The following is a 24,846-nucleotide window of genomic DNA, read 5'->3' as shown; positions in this document are numbered from 1 at the left end:
TTTATGATGGTCATTTCTAATTGTATGGTTTTAAAAATAAAATATTTCTGGGTAGACGGGATGCCAAGTAAAAAATAACTTGTAAAACAGGACATTCATGAATCTGAGGAACACTGGGAATGGCTAGACTGAGGATATAGCTGATCAGTAATTTCCATTCCAGAATTACAAAGTTTATAATCTATGTGATTAATCATTTGAGAAGAACATAAAATAAACCAATACTCCTTAATATGAACATTCCCAATATAGCTAATATTTTTTCATAAATAATGGAGTATTTACTTTGTTCTGCTTTGGGATTTTCCCAATAGAAAGGGTAAATTCTAGAATATATAATTAATAGTTAACAAAAGAAAGTATTTTTTTATTTGTTCAGTATCTGATTACATATAGCATGAATTTAAGAAAATAATTTAGATGCAGCCAACTTTTAAAAATCACTATTATGCTTTCTTCAATTTCAAAACTAGTTCCTTTTAATAAAACATATAAAATTTTAAGTGGTATTTGGTAAACCCCATTAAAAAATATTTTCTCCATATGTTGTATTCTATACAGTATTTAGAATTGAACATGGAAAAAAATATAAATGCAAAACAGAATATCCTTTATATAATACAGTTTCAAGTATATTCCAGTGTCCAGATACACAACTGTATTCTTTTCCAAATTTATAACTGAAAATTAAAATGATTATATACAAAATACTCTTCCTAACAGTCCTCTTTTCCATAGCAAAATTTGAGAACTAAGAAGTTTAAGGAGTAGAAAAATAGGTACAAACATATAAGAGATAGTGATTCAAGAATTAAATATATAGAATATAAAAGAGAAGACCCAACCACTATATTTTCATTGGCACTAATAGTGGTTTGTATCTTGGGAATTTCCGCCCCAATGTCATCTCAATGTATACTGAAAAATTATACCTGTATGTTAACATTTCCCACGTAATGTTTCCCCCATATTTAAATTAATTTTAAAGTATTTGCTGAATTCTCCTCTCATAAGAAATACCATGGCTAGATACATACATACATCAAATCATACCTGTAACTCATCCTGAAGCTTACTGAGCTTTTCACCAAGTGTATCTGTGTTATCCTCGAGTTCTCTGTTTGATCTTTGATTACTTTTGGCTTCCAGATCGCTGCACTTTTCCTTCCATTTTTCCAATTCTAATTTGAAAACATAAAATTATTTTTTAAAGCACATGCAAAAGTTATACCATATAGAAATACATACGGCATAAGATACAGACAAGAATCAGTAGAGCCCAGAAGAAAAACATAAACACAGATAGAACTGAGACAATTCCAAGGGCTGCACTTTGAAGAGTTCTTATAAAATGCCCAGAGAAGAGTAAGTATGAGGACTTCTTAGGAGCTCACCGAACAGTGTTCAGAGTATATAGTATAAACACATCTCAATCTTCATTATACAGGAAATCTCACATAGTTCTCAAAAAATCAAAGAAACTGTGATGGTATTCTGAAGGATGGAATCAGAGTATTTACCAAGATAAACATACAAGATGATACTAAGAAGCAGGACAGAGCTGAAACTTAGTTGAAAATTTGTTTTTAATGTCTGGGAAACATTGTAAGTTACCATCTGGTTATTATGAAAGTATCCTTATTCCTTCTTTACTATGCATGATTTTACTTAGATAAAACAATTTTTATCACACTGGAAAACAGCAAGTGATAGGACACTCCAAAAACAAACCAATACTTTTTCACTATGAATTATTATAAATACTTAGGCCACCTGGGTAGCTCAGTCATTAAGCATCTGCCTTCAGCTCAGGTCATGATCCCAGAGTCCTGCGATGGAGCCCCACATCAGGCTCCCTGGTGGGTGGGGAGCCTGCTTCTTCCTCTCCAAACTCCCCCCCCCCCCGGCTTGTGTTCCCTCTCTCACTGTGTCTCTGTCAAGTCAATAAATAAAATCTTAAAAGAAAAATACTAAAAAAATTTTTAAAAAGGAAAGAAATCTAGGGAAATACAGAAAATGGCAAGTAGGTCTGGAGATATTTGAGCAGTCTTGTTTTACCCATGGCCAGTCTTTCAGCTTCCTCTAACTTAGCCTCGAGCACTCGCTCCTGTTCCACCTGAGTTTGTTCCTGTTCTTCCAGGGTCATTCGCATGTCTTCAATTATTTTTTCTTTAACATTTAGATCTAAAAATTCAGGGAGAACATTTTAGAAACTACTAACATCTATATCTAGATACCCGACTTTTCCTGAGTTCTTCTAAAATTAAAATACATTTTTATTAACCATAATAGAATCTGCATCCCATGCAAACAGAAGCTTTGTCTTGTTCACTGTGGCATCTCAAAGGCTAAAACAGTACTGGCAGATAGGAAGCACCAAATAAGTATCCGTCGTACAAATAGGTACCTGAATGATTGCAAGGATGGATGGATGGAGAAAAACAATCTCTTTGGATAACATTAACACTTTTTTTATATTAAACTTGTAATATTAATAAACACAAATCTTGGGATTTAGAAAAAATGTTATTTGGCAAAACATTTTTCAGTGTTAATACTCTCAAACCAAAAGCAAAATGTTTACCTCCGAAAAACAAAAAGGGCTCAATCTCAATTTGACTTTTTTTTTTTAATCTCAAGTAGTTATGTGTTCTACAAAAATTTCCAAAGCCAAAAATCTACTTCTAGTATTTTTAAAACCAGCTCGTCAGGAATGACTGTGCTACTAGCCTTACCAAAATTGTCTCTGGCCCTTAAAAAAATGACTACCATAATGACTTATAAGCAATTCCATTTTAATGCTGTCCGCTAGAAAGAGGCAAAAAGGAAAGATTATTTTATTGCCTCTGGTGATGGCCAGGTTTGTAGCAGAGCACATTTCAGACACCTAACCAAAACTATTACTGGTGTCAGTGGTAATAAATCTATAAATGCATGTAATTCAACCTCAGGTCACTAAATATTAAAAATAAGAAAAATCCCAAAAACTGCCTTCCTCAAGGTGCACATAAATAACAAACTTAAGAAAATAATAAAGACAAATTGAATAAAGGAATAAGAAAAAATTATATGAGTAATTTTCATTATTTCTGTCCATTTATATAACCTGCCAGGAATGCTAATAAAACCAAGACTCCCTTAATCCTAGGATTAAAGGAGTCTTGGTTTTATTATCTAAACTTTGTTTCAAAAAGCATGATTACAAATATATTCAGATTATATAATTAATAGAAGTTTATTCAAAGAATCCCGTCCCTCTTCCAACCCATTTTTTTCTCTCAACTAGAAGGTTAGAAAGAAAAAGTTTAAATATCCAGTTATCAATTAGGAAAGTTCCACAACACCAATGTTAATATCACTAATGACTATCCACCTATTATTTGAAAGGTAGGTATAGTTAAAAACAAAACAAAAACAAAACAAAACAAAAACAAAACAAAACAAAAAGCGAAAGAGAACTATTTTTCACTCACTGCATCCAATAATTTATATTTCATTTCAGGAAATAATCAGAAATAATTCAACGAATAAAACAGAAAATAAAGCAGGATGCCTGGCTGGCCAGTCAGTGGAGTGTGTGACTCTTGATCTCAGGGATGTGAGTTAGAGTCCCATACTAACTGTAAAGATTAATTAAAAATAAAATCTTTAGGGGACACCTGGGTGGCTCAGTCAGTTAGGCGGCTGCCTTCAGCTCAGGTCATGATCCCAGGGACCTGGAATCAAGTCCTGCACTGGGCTCCTTGCACAGAAGGGAGCCTGCTTCTCCCTTTGCCTGCCACTCCCCCTGTTTGTTCTCTCTCTCTCTCTCTCTGATAGATAAATAAATAAATAAATATCTTTTTAAAAAGATGGGGGTGCCGCCTGGGTGGTCCCATGGGTTAAGGCCTCTGCCTTCGGCTCGGGTCATGGTTCCAGAGTCCTGGGATCGAGTCCTGTGTTGGGCTCTCTGCTCCATGGGGAGCCTGCTTCCTCTTCTCTTTCTGCCTGCCTTCCTCTCTGCCTACTTGTGATCTCTGTCTGTCAAATAAATAAACAAAATCTAGGAAAAAAAAAAAAAAAGAGTGGGGTCTGACTCTTGATTTTGGCTCAGGTCATGATCTCAGGGTTATGGATTTGAGCCCTACTCGGGCTCCATGCTTAGCATAGAGTCTGCTTGTCCCTCTCGCTCTGATCCCCCCATAAGCCCTCCTTCATGCCTGCTCGCAATATCTTTCTCCAAAAATAAATAAATAAAATCTTCTGAAAAACAAAAATAATAAAAATAAAATAAAATCTTTAAAAAAAAAACAAAATAAAGCAACATAAAGATAGCTGAGACAAATCTCTTCACTACTATCTGAAGATAGCAAAATAAAATAAAATATAGCTATGAGCTACTACAGCTAAATAAATGTCAAATGAACCAGCAATCAAGCGCTTAACATTCAGGGGAGGATCACTGAGAGCTATCATGTCCTAGTAAGATTTCAAGGAGGAACGTCTCCAACATGTAACATTTGAGAACAGGAAGTGGAAAAAAGGGACATCTCATAAGCTAGGGACATAAATAAATATAAATGCCATGTAAAACACAGATGAGAAATACTCACTTAGTGATGAGATTTATTTCAGAATATCACCGTACCAATTGTATATGAAACAATGACAGAAGCCTGAAACCATGTAATACCATTTTCACATATCACAATGGCAACAAATTTGAAGTTTGGTAACACCAAATACTGACAAATACGGGGCAGAATGGGCATTTTATACTCTATTTTAATGTGATATAAACTAGTACAACAATTTTAGGGAAAAATTTAGCAATATTTATCAAAATTTTAAATATACATCATTTGGTCCAACAATTACACTGCTAGGAATTTCCCTACAAATATATTTACATGTGTGCACAAAGACTTTCATACAAATTCATTCATGGTAATGTCTATAATAACAAAAAATGTGTCTAAAAACTACCAAAAGTATTTTTTTCATCAAAAGGGTCATATTTAGATGATTGGATAAAGATGTGGTATAGGTATACAATGGAATACTACTCAGCCACAAAAAGAAAAAAAGAAATCTTGCCATTTGCAATGATGTGGATGAAACTAGAGGGTATTATGTATGCTAAGCGAAGTCAATCAGAGAAAGAAAATTATATGATCTCACTCATGTGGAATTTAAGAAACAAAACAGAGTACCATAGGGGAAGAGAGGAAAAAATAAAACAAGACAAAATCAGAGAGGGAGAAAAATCATAAGAAACTCTTAATCATAGGAAACAAACTGAGGGTTGCTGGAAGGGAGTAGAGTGAGGGAATGGGATAACTGGGAGGTGGACATTAGGGTGGGCACGTGACGTAATGAGCATTGGGTATTATGTAAGACTAATGAATCACTGACCCCTACCTTTGAAACCAATAATACATTATATGTTAACTAACTGAATTTAAATTAAGATAATGATTTAAAAAATAAATTTAAAGTAATTACTGATTAAAAAAAAGAAGAAAAAAGAGGTCATATTACTGGAGAATAGATGATAAAATGTGTTGTTAATTTTTCTTATATATAATAATATATTTTATTATGTAAAGTAAGTATTTACCTTACAAATTTCATCATACAGTATTTAAGTATAAAGTTTCAACAATGTCTGCAAGTATCTTTTAAGTCACTCAGTTCTATACATACATATTAGAGAAAGAGAGACAAAGAGATGCAAATATGACAAAATACTTAAAAACAGTGAAACTAATAGTATTCAGGTGATTTTTATATTGATTTTCTGACTTATTCACAAATGTTCACTTCTTAATTAGAATTTGAGAAAAATAGGTAAATTGTAACCATCATTCTAACTTTATAAGCAATTGAAATTGTACATTAAATTAGCATTTAGTTTTCTCTCTACTGGACTTTGAAACTATGTTTCATTTAGGATCAATACCATGTCTTTAGCCAAATGAAGGGCTGCATTTCCTGCAACAGTGTATATTGGAATCAGTCTTATTTCTTCTATCCTAATCAATTTTGTTGCATTACTTAAGGCTTTCTCTTAAGGGAACAAAATTTTCCCATTTATAAAAAAGATATTAAATAAATGATGATAGATCAATAACAATAAAATGGAATACTATTTAGCCTTTAAAAAGAAAAGCTAAAAAGAGCATGGGGAGATAAAGTTTATCTGTGTGTGAATATATGGAGAAATTATCTCAAATTTTTCCAAATATGTAGAAATTGTTGTTTTAGTGATTTCTCCTAGGGTCTTTTTCTTGGTCTCTTATTTGCCTTCTTTATCACAGTAATAGAGGCAAAATAGAGCAAGTCACAACTAGGGAACAAAACAAATTAGTCTGGATAGAACAGAAAAGTTACATTAGGCTAGGAAATGATAACCTAAACTCCCAAGCTAGATGGTGAAAGTTTATTAAGTAGGGTGTATGAAAGGACTGAAAACTTTTAATAGGAAAATGACACAATAAAAGAAGAGTTTCAGAAAAATTTGATCTAGCTGTGTTGTTATATAAGAGAGTAAATTTGCCATAAAGCCTGGCAATGAGATAGGACAAGTATGGGGAGCCACTAGTAAACAGAAATAATAGAATTTAGGTACTACAATAGAGGGTAAGGGGAAATAATATTATTTAAAGTCTAAAACCAAGAGTAGGCACTATTTTCTGCAAAGGGTCAGACAGTAATTACTTTAAGTCCTATCACAACTATTTACCTCTGCCACTGTAATGTGAAAGCTGGCAGACAGTACAAAAGAGAATGTATTAGTATGTTCCAATAAAACTTTGCTTACAAAATTAGGCAGTAAGCTGGATTTTTGGTGAAAGGGTGCCATTTGCTAACTCCTGATGTAAACAACAGAAGTAGTAGACATCAGTAGTAGAATGAGAGATCCAGAAAGTTAAGGCAGTTTGAGCAGAAAGAAACATTCAAGTTCAAAATTTAATAAGACTTCAAAACCACTCATCATAAGAAAAGAAAATTGTAGACTAACAACATCCTATATGAAAACAGCTGCAAAGCCTCAACAGAATACTAGCAAACTAAACCCAGCAACTTAAAAAAACCATCACACACCATGACCAAGTGGGATTTATCCTAGGAATTCAAGTTTAATTCAACATATGAAAATCAATCAATGCAATACATCTTATTAATGAAGAACAATACCACACAATTATCCCAATGGATGCAAAAAGACATCTGACAAAACTCAACATGTTTTAATGATAAAACCATTCAACAAACTAGGAACAGAAAGGAATGAACTTCCTCAACCTAATAAAAGCATCTACAAAAACCCCACACCTAACATTATGCATAATGGTGAAAAAATGAAAACTTTCCCCCTAAGATCAGGAATAAGACAAAAACATCCATTCTCACCACTTCTATTCAACACAGTTCTGGAGGTTTTAGCCAGAGCATTTAGATAAAAACAAGAAATAAAAGGCAAACAGAATGGAAAGGAAGAAGTAAAACCATCTTTATTTGCAGATGACATGATACTTTATATAAGAAAAAGAAAACCTTATTAGAGTTCATAAAATCAGCTAAGTTTACAAGACACAAGATAAATATAATTAAATCTACTGTATTTCTATATACTAGCACTTAACAATCCAAAAAATGGTATTAAGGAAACAATTCCATTTTTAACAGCGTTACAAAGAATTAAATACTTAGAAATTAATTAACAAAAGATGTGCAAAATTTATACACTTAAGAAGTAAAAAATACCACTGAAAGAAACTTAAAAAGGCTTAGCTAAATGAAAAGATATTCCATGCTTAATATTGTTTGTTGGCAATTTCCCCAAATAAATCCTCAGATTTAACCCAATCTCCATTAAAATTCCAGCTGGCTTTTTTGCAGAAAATGACGAGCTGGTCCTAAAATTCAGGTGGAAATGCAATGAATCCAAAATAGCCAAAACAATCTTGCAAAAGAAGAACAAAAATGGGAAAATCCACACTTCCCAATTTCAGAACTTACTATAAAACTACAGAAACAATATAGTGTGGTACTGGCATTAAAAGTCCAGAAATAAACCTTTACATTTATGGTCAACTGATTTTCAACAAAAGTGCAAAGACAATGAATGCAGTAAGAGAAAGAACTGTCTCTTCAAAAAATGGTACTGGAGCAACTGATTCTCAATATGTAAAATAATTAAGTTAGACACCTACCTCACACAATATACAAAATTACACTCAAGTGGATTAACTCCATATGAATCAAAGATCTAGATAAAAGAGCTAAAATTTAAAAACTCTTAGAAGAAAACCTATATGACTTTGGATTAAGCAATAGTTTCTTAGGCATGACACCTAAAATACAATCGATCAAAACAGATAAATTGGACTTCATGAAAATTAAAAACTTTTATGCATCAAAGGACAAAATCAAGGAAGTGAAAAACACCCCACAGAATGGGAGAAAACATTAACAAATCTATCTGATAAGTCATGTATCCAGAATACATAAAGAACTCTTACAACTCCATAATAAAGAGAGATAACCCAACTGAAACATGAGCAAAGGACTTCAATTTCTCCAAAAATATATAAATGGCCTACAGCACAAGACAAGATGCTTAATATCATTAGTCATAAGGGAAATGCAAATCAAAACCACAATGACATACTACTTTACATGTATGTCTACCATAACTACCAGTATATCAGGTTAAATAGTGTCCTCCCAAATTTCATGTCCATCCACTATGAATATGACCTTATTCAGAAACAGGGTACTTGCAGATATAATCAAGTTAAGAATAAGGTCACCTAGATTAGAGTGGGTCCTAAATCCAATATGACTGGTCTCCTTATAAGAAGAGGGTAATTTGGACAGAGACCCATAGGTAGAAGAAACCAACACATACACACCCAAAAGAAATTAACACAGACAGACTGGAGTTACGCTGCCATAAGCCAAGCAATACAAAAAGGATTGCCGTCAACCTTTAGAAATTAAGAGAGACAAGGAAAGATTCTTGGGCAGAATCTTCAAAAGAAGCACAGCCCGCCCTATCAATGTTTTTATTTTGGATTTTTAGCTTTCAGGACTGTATGAGAATAGACTTCCGTTGTCATAAGCACCGAGTTTGTGGTGCCTAGCAGCCCTAGGAAACTAATATAGATAGCTATAATTCTTTTGATGAAAAATAACAAGAGTTGGCAACATGTGGAGACAGTAGAGCCTTCATCTACTGCTCATAAGAATGTAAAATGGTATAGCTACTGTCGGAAAACGTTAACTGTTCCTCAAATAGTTAAACATAGAACTATCAGAGGACCCAGCAGTTCTACACCTGATCCCCAAGAGAAATGAAAACAGATGTTCACCCAAAACTTTGTATACAAATAGTCAGAAAAGCCAAAAAGTAGAAACAATCCAAATATCTATCGACTAATACATAAAAAAGTAGTATTCATTACAATGGAATATTATTCAGCCATAAAAAGGAATTTAGTACTGATACATGCTACAATACAGATGAAACTTGAAAACATAATGCTAAGTTAAAGAAATAAGACACGAAAGGCCGTATGTTGTATGCACCCACTTAGATGAAATGTCTGCAATAGGCAAACCCAGAGACAGAAAGCAGATTAGTGGTTGACAGGGACTGAGGAGTGATAGCTGATGGGTACAAGGTTTCTTTTTGGGGTAATGAAAATGTTCCGGAATTAGATAGAGGTAGTGACTGCACAATCTTGTGAATATACTAAAATGCACAAAACTGTACACTTTTAAAAGGTAATTATTATGTATTATATCTCAATTTTTTTAAAAAAGAATTTTATACTAAGATATCTAAGTATATGGCATTCAGTGTTTAAACGGAAATAAAGAAGCTGAACTGAAAATGCACTTTTTTGTTTGTTGGGGAACATCTCACACACAAGTGAAATCAAAGGAGTAAATGGACTCTCCAGTGAGAAAACAAAGAGAAAAAAGAAGATGACTCCTTAATCAGGAAAGCTGCCAAAGTAGCTGTGGTTCATTCTGAGAGACAGGCAGTAACTGGTACAGAACAGATCACAACAGCTAAAACAAGTTTCAAAGGGGGGGAAGCTACATATTACCATTTCATTTAGAAAAAAATATACACTCACACACAGTAAATACTACATAAAAAATGAAAATGAGGAAAAGAAGGAGGGTGGAAAATTATGTCAGAATAATGTAAAAAATAAAGGAAAGAAAGGATTGCTAAAAGCTAATAGATGAAAACATGTAGGTTATACGTGACTAGGGAGCAAGTTTCAAGAGTGTGGAGAAGATGAAAGCCAGATTAAAGTAGTCAAAATGGGCCTGTACCACAGTTCTTAGTATTTGGCAAAGAGAGGAAAAATTATGTTAGAAAAAATATGTTAGAAATTCTATCCTGGTCCATGGACATGCTTTTTCAGAATAGCTAAGATCTGTTCACATTTGCCAACAATGACAAAGAAGCCAAAGTGAAAAAAAAAAAAACCCTAAAAGGATTATGGAAATAGGAAATGTTAAGGGATAAAAGCCTAAAGGAAAGGCAAGAGAGGGGCACCTGAGTGACTGAGTCAGTTAAGTGTATGCCCCAGGCTCAGGTCATGATCCAGGGTCCTGGGATCAAGCCCCACATCAGGCTCCCTGCTCAGTGGGGAGACTGCTTCTCTGTCTGCCCTCTATCCCTCCCTGCTGCTTGTGGTCTCTCTCTCAAATAAACAAATAAATCTTTAAAAAAAAAAAAGGGCAAGAGAAAATAGGACAGTGTGTAGCTACACACACACACATACACACACACACACACACACACACACACACACACACACACACACACTGAAATAACTGATCCAAGTAAATCCCACAGATGTCCAAATCACTTAAACAAGTAATAATCTGGTCACCCTACACCATTTTTTTTCTAGTGGGCCAAGTATAAATAGCACAAATTAGTGAAAAGAATCTGAAATTTAAGAGTGAAACAGATGTAGATTCAAATCCCAGCTCTACTACTCACACAACCAAGAGGTTAATGTGTGAGTGAGGGGTAGAAGAATGTGCATATTATGAACAGAAAGACATATGTATCATCTACAAAGGTAATTTCCTATTTCAAATTAAAAAATCAAAATCTGAGTAATAAAAGCATAATTCAGCACCTAAGTTTGAAGCTAAAGTATTAAATGGTTTATAAAACTTTTTAAAAATACTTTCATTTTAAAGATGTTTTACTTGACATATATTCCTACATGATTTTGTCTAAAAATCTATTCCATTCATTGTGACCAATGTAACTAATGACTTCGTTTTTCACAAAATACTGGCCATTACTTAGAAATCAATATTCCTTTAACTGAATATTTCTGTTTTTTTATTAACATATAATGTACTATTTGCCCCAGGCGTACAGGTCTGTGAATTATCAGGCTTACACATTTCACAGCACTCACCATAGCACATACCCTGCCCAGTGTCCATAACCCAGCCACCTATCCCTACCCCCGCCCCAGCAACCCTCAGTTTGTTTCATGAGATTAAGAGTCTCCCTCCCGATCCCATCTTGTTTCATTTTTACCCTCTCTACCCCCCAACAAGCCCCCGCCTTGACTCTCAAATTCCTCATATCAGAGAGATCATATGATAATCGTCTTTCTCTGATTGACTTATTTCACTTAGCATAATACCGTCTAATTCCATCCACATCATTGCAAATGGCAAGATTTCATTTCTTTTGAAGGCTGCATGGTATTCCACTGTATGTTTCTTAATGTTTTATTTTTCTAAGAATAAACTTTTTGGGTGGCCTGGGTGGCTGAGTCATTAAGTGTCTGCCTTTGGCTCAGGTCATGATCCCAGGGTCCTGGGATTGAGCCCCACTGAACAGGACTCCCTGCTCAGCGGGAAGCCTGCTTTTCCCTTTCCCACTCCCCCTGCTTGTGTTCCCACTCTCGCTCTCCCTCTGTCAAGTAAACAAATAAAATCTTCAAAAAAAAAAAAGAATAAACTTTATGTTTACAAGTCACTCGCTAAAATCAATGCTCTTCTCTTTTGATAAAGTTACATCTTTTGTTGACCTTACTTTATAATTTTCAAAGGAAAATGCTAACTCAATTGTTATGGTGACTACCTATTCTGCGGTTATTTTAGTACTGGAAGTAGAGGTTTGTTCCTCACCTTTGCACACTCTCTCATACTGTTGCATAGCTTCTTCCACATTTTGATTACTTAACTGCTCCTGCAAGATGAAAAAGCATGAATTCAATGCAAATGTAACTAAAATGCACAGTGGTATTTAACAGTGGGACCTGAAAACAGGATTCAATGTTGGGTTTGAAATCTCTCTCCCACAAGGCTGACTACTAGTCTCATGCTTCCAAGTTTCTTTTGCCCTGGAGAAAAGGGCTGGGTGAAAAAACTTGACACCTTTAATCCACCACAAAGTTTACTACCCAGTCATTTTATTTACTCAATTTTTTTTTTAAATATTGTATTTATTTATTTGACAGAGAGACACAGCGAGAGAGGGAACACAAGCAGGGGGAGTGAGAGAGGGAGAAGCAGGCTCCCCACCAAGCCGGGAGCCTGATGCGGGGCTCGATCCCAGAACCCTGGGATCATGACCTGAGCCGAAGGCAGACGCTTAACGACTGAGCCACCCAGGTGCCCCTATTTACTCAATTTTTTTAAGCTACCATGTTCTCCTACACACCAGAAAAAGGAGAAATGAAGAAATGGAGGTTTACTATGCACTTAACATAGGAGGAACAAGGAAAGCCATAAAAAAAAAGTCTCTTATCAACAAACTTAAGGGGCAGAAAAATAGGGTCCTCCACCCCCTCTATGTAGGAAGTAGCTGGGGAGTTTGAAAAAAGTAACAGGAGCCACAAGAGGCAAGAGTAAATTATGGGCCCTGGAAATCCTCCAATTCTAGTTTTAACTTATTAGTAATCCAACTTTCACTCCCTATCTCATTTACATCAACACTATCTCCTTACATTTCAAGTCTTGGAATGAATCATTATAGAACCTGGAAATTTCAGAAACCTATTATGAAAGTACAGACTGTTTTATTAGGATTAGATTCAGTTAAAAATTAAAATCATGTATTTACACTTAAATAGTCACTAGTTTGCTTCATTCAAAAGCCAACATGCAAAGAATACAATAAATCCATTTTATAATTGTTGCCAAATCCATTTAACTGATGTCAAGCAAAATTTAACCACTTATAAAGGGATTTTGCTTTTTAAGTGTCCTTTTGAAAAAAGGACACTTTTTGTAAGACATGAGCTTCATTTTCTTTTTGCTTTTTATTTTGAAACGGTTTTAGACTTACAGAAGAGTCACAAAGATAGCAAACATATCCTGTATAAGCTCTACTTAGCTTCCCCTAATGTTAATTCTTGTATTACCACAGTACATTTATTTAAAAATCGAGAAACACTGGACCAAAATATGAGCAGTTGAGTCTCTATGCTCTATTATTTAAAATATGGAAACAATCATCTTTGTATGAAAAAAAGAAATTAGCACTGCTATAAATAATTTTAACAACACTATAGACTGTATTGGATTTCACCAGTTTCTCCAATGATATCGTTTTTTGCTTCTAGGATCTCATATAGGATATAAAACTGAATTTAGTAATCGTGTCCCCTTAATCTCCTCCAATTTGTAAGAAGTCCTTGGTAGTCCCTTTCTTTAATGGCCCTGACACTTTTTACTGGTCGGGTATTGTGTACAAACATCCTCAGTTTGGATTTGTTTGATGTTGTCTCATGATTAGACTGAGGTTATGGATTTGGGGGAAAAAAATACCACATAAGAGATGTGCCTTTCTGGTCACACACGTCAAATCAGGAAGCACATGGTATCAGTATGATTTACTACTGGTGATGTCATTCTTGAACACCTGGTTAAGGAGGTGTCTGCCAGGTTTCTCTACAGTGAAGTTACAAATTTTTCCTTTCCATACTCTATTCATTAGAAGCAAATCACTATGGCCTTATTTAAGTAATTAATTTTTAGATTCCAGAACTAGTCAAGAGAGAATCTGTTATAAAGAACTGATACACTGAGGTGCCTGCCTGGCTCAGTAGCTTAAGTGTCTGACTCTCGATTTTGGCTCACATCATGATCTCAGGATCAAGAGATCAGGGCCAGCATCGGGCTCCATGCTCAGTGGGGAGACTGCTTGAGATTCTCTTTCTTTCTCTCCCTCTGTACCCTTCCCCCACTTGCACTCACTCTCTCAAATAAATAAATAAATAAACTCTTTAAAAGAAAAAAAGAACACATACATTTAAGTAGAAACTAAGACATACCAAGAGAATCTACTTAAACTATTTTTAAAAACAAGACTGTTACCTTGAGTTGCTGAATAGTTCGCTGTTTCATATCTATTTCCTGCAAACACTGGTTTTTCTTTTTCTCCAGTTCATTAATTTTAATCCGTAGTAATTTCTCCTCATCACGCATTACAGATACCTAAAAAGTAATGTTTATAAAACAAATTAAATATTTTTTTAAATGCTAAGTTTTTGTTGTTGTTTAAAATTCATGGCCAGTGGTTCAAAGATTTGTATCTTTTAAAATCCATTAGAGGGGTGCCCAGGTGGCTCAGTCAGTTAAACATCTGCCTTGGCTCAAGTCATGATCCCAGAGTCCTAGGACTAAGCCCCACTTTGGGGCTTCTCCTTCCTCCCCCGCTCATATTCTTGCACTATCTCTCTTCCTGTGTCTCTCAGATAAATAAATAAAATCTTAAAAAAAAAAAAAAACTTTAGAAAAATTATAGATTCTAACATACTATATGATATGGCTTCAAATTATCAGGAAATTTCTTAATACACTAAAGGAGAATGCATATGAAAAGATCATTTTCTTCTCACAATATTTTAAGAATCTCAAACTCTGTAAGTGCTCTCAAAAAAGAATCAACACAGCACTTTGCAACAGCAAAACCATTATCACAAAGAAATCAATAAAGATACTCTAAGAGGAAAATACTGGCTCAGTTTTCCAACGGCTATTGAGTAATGTGATCCAGTAAAACAAGAAATACTTTAAAAGCTAATAATGGCCCACAGAGGATGAAAATGGAACAGTTACAAGAACAAAAGTTATTCATGTATGTGAAGGTCAATTGATCTTTTATGTTACTGGTAACCTAGTTCTACAAACTTGTTAGAGAAATCAAAAGCAATATGAACAAGTATGTAAATCTTCACCAAAAAAAAAAAAAAAAAAAAAAAAAGATAATCTACAAACATCTTTACACCAATTTCATTTCCATCACATCAATTCTAGAGATTTCATAAAATGAAGAAAATTAATTGAAAAAAGAATGTCACACAAGGTGGAAGTGGTTATTACAACCATACATAAATGAACCTCAGGAATATGTGAAAAATAAAGAGTCTCAGAAAAATATAATATACTGCTTAGAAATAAAAAATAGGTATGACTTAAATTATATTTTTAGAAGATAAAAGATAAACACAAAACATTCAATGTAATAACTTCTATGGAGGTAGGAAACCTATAGGGATGGGACCCATAAGCATTTGCTGTATCAATTTCTTCAGACCTTACACATTAAATATTCTTTTTGACTAACTCAAAGTAATATAATTCTTTAAAATTCTCTCAGCTTTTTAAAAAAAGAAATAAATAAAAATAATAAAACTGTTTCAGCTTTTAGAAAAAGTCTAACTACAAGACAAAATCAAGGAGTCACAGTAGAAAAATTAATAAATTTAAATTCATGAAAATAAAAAATTTGATCTAAACAAAAAGAACCTTACCAAGGAAAACAGCAATAAGGGCAGGGGTCTACAATTCATACTCTTAAAAAGACTAATTTCCTGAATATGTTATAGGCTCCTATAAAGCAAAACTAATTTAAAAACAGAATAAAAATCAATAACCCAAATTTAAAAAGCCCAAGATATGAATACACAGCTCACAGAAACACACACACACACACACACAAATGGCTTTTAAACAAAACGATGCTCACTCATAATTAGAAAAATGCAAACTGGGATTACAGTGAGTTTTTTAGAACTAAAGTTTTCAAAATTAGAAACAGAATTATACTTTTTTTTAAGATTTTATTTATTTGACAGAGAGGGAGAGCACAAGCAGGGGGAGCTGTAGTCAAAAGGAAAAGGAGAAGCAGGCCTCCCACAGAGCAGGAAGCCGACACAGGCTCATACCCAGGACCCCATAATCACAACCCGAGCCAAAGGCTGATGCTTAACTGACTGAGCCACCCAGGCATCCCCAGATATATACTCTTTATCTGTCAAATATCAAAAAGTATGATAAAATACTACTTTGTGGATAAGGGTGAAAGAAATACTCGTATTCTCATACATTACTTCTGGCTTATAAATTGGCATAATGAGCATAATAAATACCAAATTACAATGTACCAACAAGTGACCCATAAATTCTAATTAAGAATGACTTGTAAATGTTCAAATGATTTTGCCTCATAAGCTCAATCAGAAGATGATGAAATCATCTGAACTGTCCAACAATCCAGGACCAATTAACATTTCTGTCATAATTTTGTAATCATTTTGTAGTCATAAAATTTCGTAGTCATAAAATAATTATAATACCCTGATACAACAGCCAAGATGCACTACTAAGTGAAAAAACTAAGATTTACAACAGTGTTTACAGGATGCTTTCACTTTTTTTAAAGAAAGAGAAAAAAAAGGATAGAAAGAGGAAGAAGCAAAGAAAAAGAAAATAACTGGTGTCATTTGATGCCTTGAAGAGAAACTTGATCACTGGGACAGCTGGGAGGGAATTTTCTCATTGAATGCACATTTGTATATTTTGTATTTGGAATCAGTGATTGTATTTCCTATTTTCAAACTAAACTATGATAAAAACTTGTAACAACTATACTGCATACTCTCGTGAATATTATCTGCAAACAGAAGTTTGCTTTTTACTTTTTGGGGGGAATTGAACTGGGCAGTTCTTAATAGAAAAAAAGATTCTAGTACTACATGAGGCACATTTTTTTCTTTTTTTTTTTTTTTTTAAAGATTTTATTTATCCATTTGACAGAGAGCTCACAAGCAGGCAGAGAGGCGGGCAGAGAGAGAGGAGGAAGCAGGCTCCCTGCTGAGCAGAGAGCCCGACGCGGGGCTCGATCCCAGGACTCTGAGATCATGACCTGAGCCAAAGGCAGCGGCCTAACCCACTGAGCCACCCAGGCGCCCCCAATTTTTTCTTTTTTGAAATTTATTAAGTTTTTTATTTTAATTACAGCAAAGCTAACAGAGTGTTATATTAGTTTCAGTGGTTCAACAATCCTATACATTACTCAGTGCTCATCATTAACGTAGTGTGCTCTTAATCCCCACCATCTCTTTTACCCTTCCCCCAAGATCTCCCCCTCATATTTCTTCCTAATGTTGGACATTCTTCACTTTAAGCTTTCTTTTGTGAAATAAGTGTTCTCCTCATTTGAAAAAAAAAATTGAGTTGATAAATGTTTTATTCTAAAATTAGTGTCTAAAAAATGTGCTCTATAATGAAAACAATCTTTGTTATTTAAATTGGCCACACAACTTTTCAAATAACCTACCTCTTTCTGAACTTGCTCAATCTGTTTTTTGGCATCAGCGAGTTTCTCTTTCAGCTCAGCATAATCTTCTTCCTTCCTCTGAAGATCTGCTTTCAGAGTCTGTGTAAGGGCAGAGCTTGCAGATAGCTCCTCTTTCAACCTAAAGAACACAAATCATTTTTCTATAGTGACACACCACAAACCACACAGGATCATACATGTGAGCTAGTAACAACCTATACAATTCTAAATTTTCAGAAACCCAGACTGTCCAATCAATGACTGAGTCCTTCATAGAAGATTTCATGTGATTTTATGAACAGATTTTTGCATATAACTTTTGGTTCCAAAGACTTAGTTGAACTAAGTTCAAGTTCTTTACTCTTCAAACACACTATGCTAGATTAAGTTATACCCAACTAAATAATTTAAAAGATAGAGGAAAACTGATAAAATAAACCCTTTGTACATTTTTAAATATTTTATTATCTTACTTTTCTGCTTTTTGCCAGTTGGTTTCCTTTTCTTCTTCCTTTAACTGAAGTGAATGCTTTGCATCTTGCAAATTACTTGTTAATTGTGAGATTTCTTCTTTCAACTTGACTTCCCTTTCACTTAAATCTCTGTTGTTTTTGATAGAATCCTGAAGATTTGCTTGAAATTCCTTCAGATTTCTTTCTAGCTCTAAGATGACAGATTCCTTTTCCAAAATTTCTTGTTTTAACTTGGCTGAATGATTGCATTCATCTTTTTGAGTTTCTAAAATTGCTTCAAGTTCTTTTATTCTCATCTTATAGCAAGTAACATCTTGTGTAAGTTCTGAAAGTGCTCTCTTCCCTTCAACTACATGTTGTACTTGAATATCAAGAGAAATATTTTTTTCTTGCAATTCTTGTTGCAGCTGCTGTATAAGATTTTCTTTTTCTTTTAGTAGGTCACCTTGATTTTTATTCTCCTTCTCCTCTGTTTTTAATCTATTGTTTTCATCCATGCAACCTTTTAATTCTGCCTGTAACTTTTCAATCTGTTGTTCCAGTTCCTGGATCTGATGACTTTTTTTGGAAGAGACCTTTACAATTTCCTTACATTCTTCCCAAATGGCCTCAATACTAGAATGAAAAGAACTTTCCCTACTGAGTTCTTGAATATGATATTCTTTAATCCGCTTACTTACCAAATTATCATTCTCTAAAAGGCGTAACTGTGTATTTGGCAAATTATCCTCTTGAGAACCACTTGACAGATCCCTGAGATTGAGTAAATCTATGTTTGAGATCTGAGCAACTGAATCAAGCATTCGCAGTTCATCTATTTTTGCTTGCATTAATTTAATTTGGGAAACATTATTTGTGATGTTTTTCCTAGCGGTTTCTATCTCCTCTGACAATCTCACAATCTTTTCCTCTTGTTCTTGATTTATACCTCTCTGCACATGTAATTCAGAAATTGCATTATCATAATTTGACTGAATTTGTTGGACCTCTATACTTAAAATAAAACTCTTTTTTTCAGAAAGAGAAAGTTCCTGCTGCAAACTAATAATCTTTTTATTTAATTCTGCTTTTTCTGCCTTTTCATTTTTAAGTTCATTTTCAGCGGAAAGTAAACATGTTTTCATCTCTTCATTATTTTCTTGTAAAATTCTAATGCCTTCCCCATCTTCTGAAATGCGCTTTTGCATTTCTTCACTTTTCTTTTCATCTTCAGTGATAGTTGGACTAGCATGAATAGATCCTTTAAAAATAAGAAAATTGCTATTAATCAGGTAAATCTTAAGAAAACCAAAAAGTTACCATATAAGCCAATATTTAAATGTTAAAAAAAAAAAATGGAAGCAAACTTCTAATGAAAACAAAAGTAAGCCACTGAGTGAAAAAAAAAAAAAACAGGTTGCAAAACACACCAATATAAGCCCATTAAAAACGATAGTTCCTTTAATTAATGCAGAAAGAGCAAAAGAAGTACACCAAAATTGACGCAAACTACCCAATTTTCTTTTTATAACTTTCAATATTCTTTCAATTATCTACTACAAATATTTGTTATCATTATAATATGGGACGGAGGGAAGGAAATCACATGAGACACCCCAACACAGACATTCCAAATCCTAAAGATAATTTAAAAGCACAACTGTATTACATATCTACTAAATGAATGACTTGAAAACTGAGTACCTTATATTTTCATAGCTAAAATTAGGGGGGAAATGGTTGAAATTCTGGGAACTCTCATGCAGCCTTACGCATAACTAGCTGTATAACTGTCAAACTCCTTAACCCTATGATCACTTCCTCAAAGGAAAACAAAAATACTATCATCTATCTCAGTTTCCATAGTATTTATGCAAAAACAAGCTTTATTAGTTCAGTTTTCATTCTTTGAATACAATCCACATTAGTTTCCTTCACCCAACCATCTAGATGCTACTATACAGCCGTAACTGTGCAATCCCATTATGCAATCCCAAGATCTCTTTTCTTTAATATGGACTAATTTTAAAAGCTCAGTGAATAAGGATTTATTATCTATAACTTACATTGTTATAGATAATAAAATTACTTTGTCTCCTCTGCCTCAAAGAGTGTAGGGAAAACATGGCATTACCCTTGTGGTAGAGCGTCACTTTCATCAAAGCTTGATGAGTGTATTTCTGAAGCTTTTCTTATGTATGTAGTTACATTTTCCCAATTTACTGCCTTAAGATTCATGATTTATTCTAAGTATTCCAGCTACTCTGAAATCTTAAAGATTTACACTATTTTTATAACAAACTTGCCAACTTACTCTTACGGATTTTTTCTTTTTTTAATAATTTTCAGCCAATATATCCTTTTTCCATCAGATTGTCTCCTATCATCTTACAGTTATGGCAAGTCATCCCAAAGTGGAATGACTCCATCTTCTCCACTGGTTCAGACTTCTATTCTACTTTCCATTTAATGTAATTCTCTACTTTTTTTTTTTAAGATTTTTATTTATTTATTTGACAGAGAGAGATCACAAGTAGACGGAGAGGCAAGCAGAGAGAGAGAGAGAGAGGGAAGCAGGCTCCCTGCTGAGCAGACAGCCCGATGCGGGACTCGATCCCAGGACCCTGAGATCATGACCTGAGCCGAAGGCAGCGGCTTAACCCACTGAGCCACCCAGGCACCCCTGTAATTCTCTACTTTTGATGCTATTTTTATACCTCTGACTTCATCAGTGGAAATGACTAATTAGGAAAACTAAATGAGGATGGATTTTTTTTTCATAACTTAGAAATGGTTTTTTAAGAATACCATGCTCTTTAAAAAAACAAGTTATAAAACTATCTGAACCATTCATCAGGAGAGAGAGAGAAAGGATCTAAGCAAGTTTAAAATGACAACAATCAGAAATTCAGAACTCACAAATAGATCCTATCTATCCTGAGTCAAGAGATTTGAGTCATGCATACCATATGGATACATATAGTCCTTAAACCCTAGAGTGCATACAGAAAGCTCAGTGAAACTTTTGTGATCAAGTAATGTTCTTTTAATTTTACCATATTTTAAGAACTAGGATAATTACATAAGGTAAATCAAACTAATTTGTTTAGTACCTAATTTTTTTTCAGATAATCACACTACTCTTTCAGAAAACTTTAAATTGTCTACAGCCATACCACCCTGAACGCGCCCGATCTCATCTGATCTCAGAAGCTAAGCAGGGTCGGGCCTGGCTAGTACTTGGATGGGAGAAAACTTTAAATGTTTTATATCCAAAGATTTATAGAACATATTCAGGACAGCCTTCTTAGGAAAAAATTAAAGTATTAGTCCAGCAATAGAGATGGGATAACTCTTAAGTATCCATTGCTAACTTATAAAAACTAAACACAAACAACAAGAATGCAGTTGACAGGGTGCCTGGGTGGCTCAGTGGGTTAAGCCGCTGCCTTCAGCTCAGGTCATGATCTCAGGGTCCTGGGATCGAGTCCCGCATCGGGCTCTCTGCTCAGCAGGGAGCCTGCTTCCCTTCCTCTCTCTCTGCCTGCCTCTCTGCCTACTTGTGATCTCTCTCTGTCAAATAAATAAATAAAATCTTTAAAAAAAAAAAAGAATGTAGTTGACACTTTAATTCAGTATTTATACTACATTCAACTTATACTTCTCCTGCTTGTATTCTGTTAAAACAATTACAGTTTGATTGAAAAATCACAAGTAAGCAGACTACATCATGTCTCCGGTTTGTCTCTTTTATTGCTATCTGAAGCCTTATTTCTTGGACTGTTCACATGGCTACCAACTTTCCCAAATTACAGATACAATGACCTCAAACAAGCAAATTCACTTCCATGGGGAAATGGCTTTGCATTTCCTTTTAAGAAGAGAACATAAGCATCCCATGAAACTATCAACCCCCTGATCTTATCCTAGTGGTTACAGGAGTCACAGATTTTATTCTAGACCATTTTTTAGTATGAGGTAAAGGGGAGGAGGGTGGTTACAGCTACGATTTTCATAGGACACCTTATGTAATCCCTGTAGTCTCTAATAACACAAATAATTGAGAAATAGTCAAAGTGGTTGTGACTTTAAGGAGAAAAAAAGTCTTTTGTCATGTTACCTAAACTTATTTAAATCTACCTGCATCAAAATTACTTATAGCTAACAACTATAGTTCTTAAGTATGCTTCTTCATGAATGGGTTACCTTTAGGATTAGTCCCACTGTGTGTTTCACTTGTCCCTGGCCACTTCTACTTCTTTTTTTTTTTTTTTTTTAAGATTTATTTATTTATTTATTTGACAGGCAGAGATCACAAGTAGGCAGAGAGGCAGCCGGGGGGGGCAGGGGAGAGCAGGCTCCCCGCGGAGCAGAGAGCCCAATGCGGGGCTCGATCCCAGGACCCTGGGATCATGACCTGAGCTGAAGGCAGAGGCTTTAACCCACTGAGCCACCCAGGTGCCCCGCCACTTCTACTTCCTAGTGACCTACAGATCCTACATTCTCAGCTATTCTATGGCACTGACCAAAGTGAAAGGAGGAAAGGAGGAAAAAATCATAGCAAACTTGTCCTCCCAGTAGCAATGGATAACAGAAGGCATATGCATATTAGTCTCGATCTATTAGCTCACACAGCACTGTACATCCCATAAACCATATATCTAATATTATCCTCTAAGGCATCTACTTTTGAAAACATTCATTTTACTGCGGCTCTATGAGGTGTTTATTAAGTTGGTGTACTACCCCACTGTTTTCATCGTTGACAACCCAGTAGGCAGGTGGTACTTATTTTACTTTACTAATAACAAAAGTAAGACTTAACTTACCCATTTTTCTCAGGATGAAGCAGCTAGGAAGGTTTCTAAAGCTATGTTTCTAAAACTCTTAGAAAGCCCTTACTCCCTGTATCATATTACAACAGTTTTCTAAAAGAGACAACAGGGGCGCCTGGGTTGCTCAGTCAGTTATGCGGCTGCCTTCAGCTCAGGTCATGATCCCAGGGTCCTGGGATCGAGCCCCACATCGGACTTCCTGCTCAGTGGAGAGCTTGCTTCTCCCTCTCCCTCTGCCTGCTGCTCTGCCTACTTGTGCTCTCTATCTCTCTGTCAAAAAAATAAATCTTTTTAAAAAATTAAATTAAAAAAAGAGAGGTAACAAATAGCTTAGAGAGAACTTTAAAATTGATCCATCTTCCACATAAATAGGGACATGTACTATACAGTAAGCATGTACCTACTTTTTTAGTAATTCCCTAGTAAATACAATAACTTGAGCACATACGTCTTTCATAATGCTCAGCTTGAAGTCTTACTGGCAAATGTCTTTTCATAGATGGAAAAAAGAATGTGGGGAGATTTGGGTATAAGAAAATACTATAATTATGAAAATAGAAATGATGTTTTAACTACCATAGACACAGAAGTAAAAAGAATCATACGTATGCAAAATGGGATAAAAACACAGTATCTAAAAATATTTTATTAAAATAAAGGACAGCTATAAATACATACACCCATCCTCCAAGCAGTCTATAACATGTTAGCAAAAAATCAGTGACCTATACATTTTCTTGGGTTTTTTTTAGATAAAAATTTCCTTCTATTTGCAACTTTTCCCATTACCAGTTTAGGAACTAACTTTCTTAAAACCCTCCTAATGGCAAGTTAAGTAGTACCTTTCTTTGCTGGTGGCTCTTCTAGTTGAAGTTCATTTTTATTTATTCTTTTTCTTCCCAAATCAGTTTTGGTTTTGTTGTCCTCAGGCACTTCAGTGGTTTCATTAGAAGCCAATTTATTGTTTATTATTAAAGAAAATGTACCATCCTTAGGCTAAAATAAAATAAAGATTAGTTGGCATATACAAAGCTATAAGAAACAAAAGCTATAGGAATTATGTTTCAGTAGTATATTGTAAAAATTTTATTTTCAAATTTGTTGAAACATTTTCTAAATTACTTCTTAAGTCTCACCCTAAATAACTGATGGCTCTGGCAAGAGAGTGATATTAACTAACTTGTACATTCAGTAAGGAAAACAAAAACACTTATCTTAAAGTCAGTTAAGCATATAGTTTTATCCTGATATCTACAAGCAAATTCATTGTTAATGGACTAGATATTATTCTGGGGATAACTGGAAAACCCTAAAATACTTACCCCCGGTCACATTCAAAATGTGTTTTGAAAAGAAAAATACAAAACACTATGACAAAATTGTTTCTTATATATACTTGAACTTAAAATCTTGAGGTTCCACTCTAGAAACTCAACAACTGTTTTGTTACCAAAGCCTCTGAAAGATAGGCAGCATTTTTTTATACTTTAACAACTCCCAGAAAAATAATTTTGGCCTTAGCTTTAAATATATAGCCTATGTATATTTAAAGATATACAGTCTACAGACAGCCTTAAAACTGAGCTGCTTATTTATCTAAACAATAAAAATCACTTAGACTTCTATTTTTTTAAAGCAAATATTATGCCTCCCTAAAAGGCTAGCAGAAAAAGATACTATATACTGTTATCTGGAAAAAGGAAGGGTGAAACTCAGCAGTTAAGGACAAGTCTATAAAATAATCAAAGGTATAGTAAAGCCAGGGATTTTTTTTTTTTAAATGCAAAAATTATTTAAATCCCTTCTGCTGGTAGCAAACCATTTTTAGGGGTAAAAAAAAAAAAGTGCATGAAAAACAAAAAGTCATTTTCCATCATAAAATCAAACATTTTATTCAGGAGATTAGATGCCTTTTTTTAAATTATAAAGTAATGAGGTTTTTTAA

At 34.3% G+C, this 24,846-nt stretch overlaps 1 protein-coding gene across 1 annotated transcript in view; it reads right to left on the bottom strand.

Moving 5' to 3' along the window:
* The window catches only part of LOC111145285 (kinesin family member 20B), a 77,496-nt gene that overhangs the window by 19,574 nt on the left and 33,076 nt on the right, over nt 1-24,846 (bottom strand). The window contains exons 18-24 of the mRNA XM_022500119.1: nt 23,744-23,897; nt 18,088-19,327; nt 17,615-17,753; nt 14,368-14,487; nt 12,175-12,235; nt 2,059-2,184; nt 1,054-1,181 (exon numbers count right to left, since the gene is read on the bottom strand). Of these exons, the coding sequence (XP_022355827.1) occupies nt 1,054-1,181; nt 2,059-2,184; nt 12,175-12,235; nt 14,368-14,487; nt 17,615-17,753; nt 18,088-19,327; nt 23,744-23,897 (1,968 nt within the window). The remainder of the gene's footprint in view (nt 1-1,053; nt 1,182-2,058; nt 2,185-12,174; nt 12,236-14,367; nt 14,488-17,614; nt 17,754-18,087; nt 19,328-23,743; nt 23,898-24,846) is intronic.

This window comes from Enhydra lutris, unplaced genomic scaffold (assembly GCF_002288905.1).
Source record: "Enhydra lutris kenyoni isolate GAN:26980312 unplaced genomic scaffold, ASM228890v2 scaffoldscaffold12, whole genome shotgun sequence".
Lineage (NCBI taxonomy): Eukaryota > Metazoa > Chordata > Mammalia > Carnivora > Mustelidae > Enhydra > Enhydra lutris.
This window is presented reverse-complemented; position numbering and strand designations above follow the sequence as displayed.